At 42.0% G+C, this 9,801-nt stretch overlaps 1 protein-coding gene and 1 pseudogene across 1 annotated transcript; one reads left to right on the forward strand and one right to left on the reverse strand.

Moving 5' to 3' along the window:
* Positions 1-281: 281 nt before the first annotated feature.
* LOC144002642 (growth arrest-specific protein 1-like) lies at positions 282-1,943 on the forward strand (annotated as a pseudogene).
* Positions 1,944-2,083: 140 nt separating this feature from the next.
* Positions 2,084-8,761, reverse strand: c9 (complement component 9). Its single transcript, XM_077498050.1, has 11 exons — positions 8,642-8,761; positions 8,234-8,324; positions 7,245-7,395; positions 6,972-7,113; positions 6,029-6,167; positions 5,721-5,942; positions 4,804-5,044; positions 4,603-4,722; positions 2,885-3,060; positions 2,565-2,799; positions 2,084-2,448 (listed from the first exon to the last, which is right to left on the reverse strand). Exons 1-11 carry the CDS (start codon positions 8,704-8,706, stop codon positions 2,291-2,293), a joined length of 1,740 nt encoding a protein of 579 aa, XP_077354176.1. The 5' UTR covers positions 8,707-8,761; the 3' UTR covers positions 2,084-2,290.
* Positions 8,762-9,801: the final 1,040 nt, after the last annotated feature.

The following is a 9,801-nucleotide window of genomic DNA, read 5'->3' on the forward strand; positions in this document are numbered from 1 at the left end:
TTCAGCAAATTAACTTTATTATTTTTGTTTTATTCGTTTCTTGAATTAAATAGCTGGTTATTTAATTTATTGTAAACAACAAAATGAAAAATATTCACAATTCTACCAGTTGTACATGCTGCATATGTTTAGAAACATTCAAGAAAAAAAACATTGTAGTAAATAATTTAAATTAATGAATCATAATGTTTCTTACATAATAAATTTAACATAAAAAATAATTACACTATTATAAGAGTCAATTATTTTACATATTTGTCATTGTACATCCAGACAGTTCATTTTCAAAATCAAATGTTCCAAACTGTCTTTTTTTTTTTTTTTTTTAAATGCAGTATATATTTTTACAGAGCTCAGTGAAAGCTTTTGGTACTTTCCCAGCCACAGAGCTTCTAAAACCTCCAAAGACAACATCACAAACATTTGTGTGTTCTTGGCTTTTTTGCTGACTCATGTCGTAGTTTTTTTGTTTTTTTTGTCAGCAAGCCACTTGAATAACTTTTTATTTTGGCCCAAGCCCATAAATGCCTCTGTAACTCAGAATGTTTTGAAAATTCAGCTCTTAAAGTTAGTTTACCTTATCAACATGAAATTTGGCATGTGTAGACCCACAAAAAAAAAAAAAAGACTCAAGAAGCCATGTCTGAAAAGGAAGTCTACCATTTTGGGAAAGTAAAACTTGTCATGAGGTGCATGCCGCGTAAAATGACACACTTTCACTTAATTAAGTTATTGTTATCATCATTATTATTATTATTATGTGTGCCAACGATGTATAGTGACAGACAAAACTGTAATGCTCAATCAGATTTCAGCCTTATAGTCACCAATGTTTGGCTGTACAGTTTGTGTGCCTGCGTCACCGCCCAGTGTGACGTCAACAAGTCGAGGTCCAATCAGCGTCAAGGGGGGTTGCAGTGGAGTTGCTCACACACACAAATCAAGTAACTGCGTGGAACGAGAGCCGCAGACAGGACGAGCAGGTCCCGTTTGTAACTTTCTATAGTAAAAGTCGCGCACTTGTGACGTAAGGAGCCATGAGGACGTCGACGATCCCCGCTTTGTGCGTTCGCGCCGCGTGGGAAAGTCACGTCGCGTGATGGAGCGCACAGCCGCGTGGCCATGCGGCGTGCTGGTGCTCGTCCTCGGTCTCTGCCTCCGCGCCGACCACAAGCGCAACCAGAACTCACGGCGCGTACGCCTACGAGCGGTACACCCGCGCATGCGCGTCGGTGCTGAGCGGCGAGCGCCGGAAGTGTCCCAGCCACAGCGTGTCGTCGCTGTTCCAGCTCAACCTGACGCGCGGCGGGCTGGATCCGGAGGACTGCGACTGCGCGCTGGACCCCCAGTGCGCCAGGACCAAGCGGGCCGTCGAGCCTTGCGTGCCGCGGACGCGCGGCGTCGCTGCGAGGAGGAGCCGGCGTGCGAGGCCGCCACCCGGGATTACCTGCACCGCTGCCGGAGGTTGATCGGCCGAGGGCGGCGGTGCTCGGCGGAGTGCCGCGCGGTCATAGCGCGCATGCGCGACATCCCCGCCGCCAGGCTGCTGGAGACGTGCGTGTGTGACGGCGAGGAGAGGAACATATGCGAGTGCGTTAAAGTCAGCATGAAGACGTTTTGCAAAGAGGGGGAGGAGATGGACGGAAGTGGATTCTCGGACGCAGAAGAAGAAGAAGAGGAGGACGACGACGCGGGTGATCGCTCGCGAGTGGACACTTCGGGCGCGTCCACGCGGGTCAGAGCGCGCACATCATCATCTTCTTCTTACTTTCAAGCTGTGCAGTTTTCATATGAAATATGAACAAGCCCAACCGCGAATCGCGAAAATCCGCAAATAGCGGGGATCAGCAGGACACCGGAAGCGCTTGCACTTGTCGGACATTCTAGCAAACGTGTCTAAAATGTGACGCATGCGCTCAAATAAATGTGGCCAGTTTAAGAGATGTTCCTAATTTAGTTTTTTTGTTTTTGTTTTTACGTTTATTCTGATTCTTGATTTAAAAAACCCACACCTAGAAGACAGTTTTGTAAGAGTGATTTTTTTTGTTAGCCATTACACAATTAGCAAAGCTGTGAGAGCACATTGTTTTGAACACTAAACGCTCGAGACAAGTTTATTTACAGACATTAATGTAGCTATAGAATCACTGCTCTGTATTAAATATTAAACACATTGAAAACAGAGGGAAATCCGCTGATTAAAAAAAAAAAAAAAAAAAGATACAAATCTAAACGCAAAATCAAATATAAACTGGTCATTACCGACCACAAGATGTCACTATTATGCACATTAACAGTAGTCTTCACTCCCGCTGTCTCCCTTGCAGTGAGCATTGAGCAGCCCGTTTGTTTTGCAGCTTCGAGTCCTGGTTCGTTTGCCCCCACTGCAGTCGGACCAGCCGGACCAACAGGACCAGTTGCCTTCTTGAGAGACCTCAGGTCGTTCACCTACACAAAAAAAAATGTTTATGTTACCAAAGAAAATGTTAATAGTAGTATTGAGTACCAATGTGTCACATGGTGGTCAGTCGAGTTAATCATAAGTAACAATGCGCCATCCCCACCTGTGTGCTTGGCTTTGTCGCCTTTAAAGTTCTGACAGGCCATTCCCTCAAAGAGGTGCGGGCACAGACACATGCACTTGCCGTCCAACAGCGCCACAGTGCCGCCGTTGTGGCACGGCTCGCACTTGCACACGCTGTACTCGGCCACGTAGTCCGCCGTGGCCCGCTTCACGTTGGCGATCCTCGCGTTGGCGTCGGCCATGTCCAAGGGAACGAGCGTGTAAATGGGCTGCGGCTGGCAGAGAAAGGGCAAGCGGGCTGATGCGACAATTTAACGTCACACGTCACACGTCACGTGTTCCGGCTCTCGCTTCCTATACCTCGCTGCTGAGCAGCGCCGGGGCGTCGGCGATGGTGCGAGCCCATTCTTGATAGGTGGCGATGTCCATCAGTCCGTCTTTGTTTAGTTTGGCCCTCATGCTCACGGCGCTTGCTAGCGTGCCTCCTTTGACGGAGGTCATCACCTTGTCCACCACGGCTTTGCCGGCAATCTCGTCTGCAGGTCAAAAGTGGAGTCTGCTTTAGCTATCAGATTTTCAACGAGTCGTTTTATATTTTTACAGGGAATACAGAATCTTTTGCTAATTTCTTTTAGCCCCTCTCTTGTTTCGCCACGTTAGCATTAAGCTACCAGAATTTCACGTTAGCATTAAGATATCATCTGATTTTCAACCAGTTGTTTTCTATTTTTACAGGGAATACCGAATCTTTGCTAATTTCTCTTAGCCAGTTTATCTCTTTTCGTTATATATAATAACATTAAGCTATCAGATTTTCTACCAGTCATTTTTTACAGGGAATACTGAATTGTTGCTAATTTCTGTTAGCCTGTCTATTTCCTTTCGCAACATATGTTAGCATTAAGCTATCAGATTTTCAACCAGTCATTTTGTGTTTTTACAGGAAAGATAGAATCTTTGCTTTTTTCTGTTAGCCCCTTTATCTTGTTTCGCAACATATGTTAACATTAAGCTACCAGATTTTCAACCAGTTGTTTTATGTTTTTACAGGAAAGACAGACTCTTTTGCTAATTTCTGTTAGCCCATCTATCTCTTTTCACGTTATACGTTAGCATGAAGCTATCAGATTTTTTTTTTTTTTTTTTTTCTAATTAAGCTACCAGAATTTCACGTTAGCATTAAGCTATCAGATTTTCAACCAGTCATTTTATGTGCTTACACAAAAGACCAAATCTTTGCTAAATTCTGTTAGCCCCGCTATCTCGTTATATATGTTAGCATTAAGATACCACAATTTCACGTTAGCATGAAGCTATCAGATTTTCAACCAATCGTTTTATATTTCTACAGGGAATAGGGAATCTTTGCTAATTTCTCTTAGCCAGTTTATCTCTTTTGGTAATATATGTTAGCATTAAGCTACCAGATTTTCAACTATAGTCATTTTATGTTTTTACAGGAAAGATAGAAATAGAATCTTTGCTAATTTCTGTTAGCCCGTTTATCTCTTTTTCGCAATATATGTTATAGCATTAAGCTGTCAGATTTTCAACTAGTCAATTTTATGTTTTTACAGGAAAAAGAATCTTTGCCAATTTCTGTTAGCCCCTCTATCTCGTTTCACCATATATGTTAGCATTAAGCTACCAGATTTTCAACCAGTTGTTTTATGTTTTTACAGGAAAGACAGACTCTTTGCTAATTTCTGTTAGCCCAACCATGAGACTAGCATTGTTTTGGTGTGTGCTGTATGTTGTGTTATGAATTTAATGTTTATTTATTTATGTATTTATTCACTTGCCTACTTCTTGTTATTAATTTATTAATGTAAACTTTATTTACTTGTATAATCACTTAAAATGTTTGTTTGTATATAGCAGATTTTGGAACCTGGAATGCATTACTCGCAAGAAAATGGTGGTTCACAGAAAAAAAACAAAATGTTCTATTATGTAGCGGGAAGTTCCGAAATAGGTAAATAAATCACAAAAAAAAAAAAAAAAAAAATCTACAATATAACAGGAAGGCGAAGCACAATATCACGAAGGAACATAATTCAGAATGCGTCGAGGCTAACCTTCGGCTTTTGTGGCGACGTCTCCACACTTGTCATATTTGAGGTGGGCTTCCCCGTCTTGGACAGAGTCGATCGCGATTCCCAATTTGACGCATTCTTGAACTTTTCTCTCTGTCAGATCTGGAAGAAGAACAAAAAAAAAAAAAATGACGCGTCGAGTAGCTTGTCAACACAACGGCCGCCGCGCGATGCCTGACGTACTCTTGGCCTTGATGGCGTCCTGGTTGAGGACGTAGATGAGTTCGTATTCTCCGCCAGACTTTCCGTTTTGCGTGTAGTGCGTTCCGTAGTCCTCCAGGAAGGCGAAGTAGATGCCCTTGTCGTATTGCAAAGGCAAAGAACGGACGTGCGCCAGGAACTCGTCGGCCACTTGGAGTTCGCGGGAACGAAGCCTGTAGGTGCTCATCTGGATCCGACCTTTCACCCTCATGAAGCTCTTGTTCTGATCGGGAAGGAGAAGACGAATAAATGATTATTAACTCAGTCACTCCCAGGACAATTCTCACTGTTTGACTGGATTTTGACTGATTTTGCAAGGCCCATAGAATATTGTGTCCTATTGCTATAAAAACATGGAACCTACCAAAAGAAAAAGAGTCTCTTCTTTCATCAGGAAAAAAAAAAAATCTGTTTCTATTTTGCATCAATTAGCACTAGAATATGGCTAAGTTTCATCATTATTCACAAATCTGTTTAAAATAGTGTGGAAAATACCTTTTTGGTCTCTTATACTCTTCTGCCATCTTCTGGCTGTTTTTGTAATTACCACCATTGCTTCAAGCATTCTCTTCAGTTCAGAGTTTGCATCCAAGTCAAAACGTATAAATACATGGGAGCATGGTAATTATTATTATTATTATTTTTTCTCCATAATCGAGCAGCGCTAACGGATATCCTCGCAACCACTCTTGAGAAATAAGAAAAGGCAGGTGAAATTATTTTGCTACCCTTTCGGTTGTATTTAAATTTAAAGTACAATTCATGAACATTTTTAATTTTTTGGAACTGTTAGCCTATAATACAAATATTGTTGTTGTTTTTTTGAGGTGGTAAGAGAGAGACAAATTTCTGTGTGTGTTTGAGATAATAGACAACCACACTTTGTGTATTCCAATTACCCAGACGTTGGAGTACTCAGACACCTCCTTGATCATGCTTGTCTTCTCGTACTGTAACCCTGCATCCACGCCGCCAGCCGCGGTCGACATGGACTCCTCGCTCAGTTTGAACTTGAAGGAAAGTCCGACGTCCAACTTCCGGCTCATCTCGCTGAGGATCTCCCGCAGCAGGCTGTGCGTGTCCTCGTAGATTTCCCTGGAGACCGTTTCCTCCGCCAGCGTCTGGAGATTCAAGGAAGCTGGGTCACCACATGGCGCTATGGCCTCACGTATTATTATTATTTTTCTTTTTTTTCTTTCTGTCTCACCTGATAGTTGAGCACCCCGACATTCCACGGAAGCCGATCATACTTTCCGGTGTGCGGATTCAGGACTCGGTCGCATCGGCCGTTGAAGTAATCGTTGTTGAAGGGGTTCATGCGAGGGTCCGACCCCAAAACGTTGATTCTGGTGGAAAGACAAAGAGGAAGGAATCATTAAATGCTTAGACTGTGTTGTGGTGTAAACGAAATGAGTGAACTATCTTGGTGGTAACATTATCTTTGGTGACGCACTAGACGCGATGGTGTACTGCACATGCGCAGTTGTTTTCTGTTTGGTTCTCGAGTGCTCAGTAAAAAAAAAAAAAAGCTATCGTCCAGCACACAGTTGTCCCACGAGGTATTATTTCGTTCGATTAACTCATTCACTGCCAATGACGACTATAGACGTGAAAAAATCCAAGCAAACAGCCAGTATTAATTTTGGAAAAAAAAAAAAAAAGGAAGAAAATTTAAAATTAAAATTTTAATTTGAAAAAAAAGAAATTTTAATTTAATTTTAGTTATAATCTTCTGACTAAATTTAATTAAAGCCTTAGTCATGACTTAGTCACCTGATTGTATTTGAGTTTTAATCCAACTTTTGTTGACAGAAATAAGGAGCAATTTTAGTCAACTAAATTGACTTCTGGAGGTCGAGACCCAGTTTGTGGTCTCAGTAAGACCAAGACCGATCACTATGCACGATGGTAGCACTTAGCAATGAAATTGTTGTCATCGTTGTTATATATTATTATTGTTGTTATAACAACGAGGATTAATAACTATGAATGAAAACAATGAACAACTAAAACTAAATTCAAATTTCTTGTCAAAATTTGCACTGGCTGTTTGCTTGGATTTTTGACGTCTATAGTCGTCATTGGCAGTGAATGGGTTAAACAACACGACATGTGTCTCATCAACTTGTTGATAAACAACTCATCCGCACCCGTATCCCGCCGTCCTGCCTTGTTCGTTGTTTTCCAGCACGGAGGAGAGACACGGGCGCCGGCCGGCTTCGCAGTCCTCATCGGATCCGTCTTCGCAGTCGTAGTCTCCGTTGCACATCAGCCTCTTTTTGATGCAAGAACCTGCGTGAAAAATACATTAAGTTTGTCATTCAAGGGCAACTACAGAAGATGGTTAAAGTACCTAAACATTATATTTTTTGGGGGTATTTTGTCCGCAATGAATCGTTATAACAATAGCAACAGTAACGTACCTGATTCGCATTGGAAATCTGCGTCGGGGCAGGCGGGACGCGGAGGTTGTTGACACGTGTCGTTGCTAACGCAGGACTCTCGCTCGCCGATGGAACCCTGGCAGGACTCGCCACCAAACTGTCCAAACACTATGGCGCTCCGTGAACGCCTCTGACCATCATAATAGACATTGAAGAAAATCAAGGTCAACTGTTTGGTCCCTTGGGCAAATGTGATAATTAGAAACAATTAAAACAATCGGCCAATTGGGACAAATGGCCGATTATTACCGTTATCGAAGAAAACCGACGTTTCGGACGCTGTGAAAATACCGTGAATGCAGCATTTTTGCTATCATAGCATTAGCAACTAGCAAGTGTGTAGCGTATGTTATTTTGCTTATTCTGTTGTCCCTAAGTGTCCTCTAATGACACCGCAGTTGGAGTTAACTGTAAAACTAAACACACAATGTTCAGAATCACATCCACTGTATATTTTATACAAAACTTGCTTCATTTTTAAAACATCGCTAGCCTAAATCGAACAGGAAGTTAGCAAATGCTAACAGGGAGTTAGCATCGACTTCGGGAGTGTTTTTCCTTCAAATAACGAATATCCACACACAAATCTTGTGGGAACACATACCCACAGATGAGATAACACTACGCAAAGGCACAAATTCTTCCCAATGTGTGGAAAAACGATTATTATTTTAATAGAATTCAAGTGCAACGTTCTTCTGTACTCACTTTAAGTGTGTACACCATGGATGCACGGCACCACACTGCCCCCAAGAGGCCAAAATGCACATGAACCGCCAGTATTTGTTCTTCCTGTTTATTTTCAGTTGCTGTATTTTTTCCCCGCCAAAAGTGATAATTACATAAATGATAGCATAATGGCCTTGAATCAGCCCTGCCGCATACAAAATGGAGGGAGGGTGTCACAAAAGTGACCAACTGTTTACATAAATGGGACTGTTGAGTTCACACGACGGAAACGGACTCACTCTGATCAACGTGCACGGATCACAAGCGCCCCATTCGGACCAGCGACTCCACACGCAGTCCACGGCGGGCGGATCAGGAAGTTCTGCTCCCCTGAAAAGACACCGTTAGCGGCGGAATTAGCTCGGACGAGTGTTCCCATGAGAGGAAGTGGAGAATTAAGTTGTTTTTTTGTTATCGCGTCAGATGTTTTCAGTTCGCAGCAACACAGCATGTCTATTGCTAGAGAGACAAACCCAAAAACACCCCAGCTAGCATGTATAGCCTAGCTTATTTTATGACGTATTTGCCAATTTCTTCGACTATACTTTTGTATTTAAAAAAAACAGATCAATTACTCGTGATTTTGTTGCTTTCACTGGGGTTGAAATTTCAAATGTATACACGAATGAGAGAAAAATGATACTTGCATTCCATTTCCAGGAAACGTCACCATGAGAAAGAGGCCCAGCGGGACGGCAAATGCGATCCTCATCGTGAATTTGCAGGTAAAGAGCGACTAGAATGTATGCAAAGCTGCGGGCCAAACGGACTTTTAAGCCATCGCTCTATCAATGATTATCACATTGCAAAAGCGCATTTGGATTTTAGGCTTGGAAATATTGATTGGGTGGCTGGGAATCTCCCACAGCGCAGAGACATTGTTTGTTTTAAAGAAGTCAGAATGTTTTGGATTATTTCAATCAGTTCTTTTCGTCACTCTATAGGGTCTACTACATAAAAATAAAAAATAAAAACAATCCCTGAAACCAGTTTAACTTAGCATCATATTTGGTACCAATTTCTATCATGAGCAGAAACACAAAAAAAAAGCCTAAATTGTAACATTTTAGAATTGTGCATTGTGTGAATCAGATTTGAACAGTGAATCATCCTGTTCAAATCTGATTTCCACTAGATGGCATCCTGGAGATGACAAAACAAACGTGCTCACGCACACTCACCCTGAGAATCCTCCGTGTCTACTGAAAAGCGTGTGAGGATTGGACAAAGAGAAATGTATTTAGGGGTTGGGGGATGCAATTTCAGGCAAAACGGCTGCCTGAGATTGCATCCCCTTGTATCTCTGGTCAGGAAGGTCATAGAGCCACAAAACTCACCCTGAATACTCTTACTAGTCCCCTCGGTGGCCACTGAAATGTATGAGTGTGAAGATATATCGATATCGCGATAAATACTTTGTCTCCCGATAGATTATCGATACGTCTACGCAAGTATTGCGATATTTGTAGTTAATATACAGCCACTCTAAGGGCTCATTATTTATTGAGCAATTACTTGGTGGGCCACTGGGGGGGGCCCTCATAAGACTGGCGGGGAAATGGACAGAAGTCTTCAGGTGAAGAAGACTCATGAGCTTCATTTTTTATTATTATATATATAAACATACAGGGTCAGGCAAAAATTAATTATTTTTATTTTTTTGTTATTTATTTATTTTATGTTATTATTATTATTATTATTATTATTCTTATTATTATTCCATCCATCCATTTTCTTGACCGCTTATTCCTCACAAGGGTCACGGGGGGTGCTGGCGCCTATCTCAGCTGGCTCTGGGCAGTAGGCG

This window comes from Festucalex cinctus, chromosome 15 (assembly GCF_051991245.1).
Source record: "Festucalex cinctus isolate MCC-2025b chromosome 15, RoL_Fcin_1.0, whole genome shotgun sequence".
Classification (NCBI taxonomy): Eukaryota; Metazoa; Chordata; class Actinopteri; order Syngnathiformes; family Syngnathidae; genus Festucalex; species Festucalex cinctus.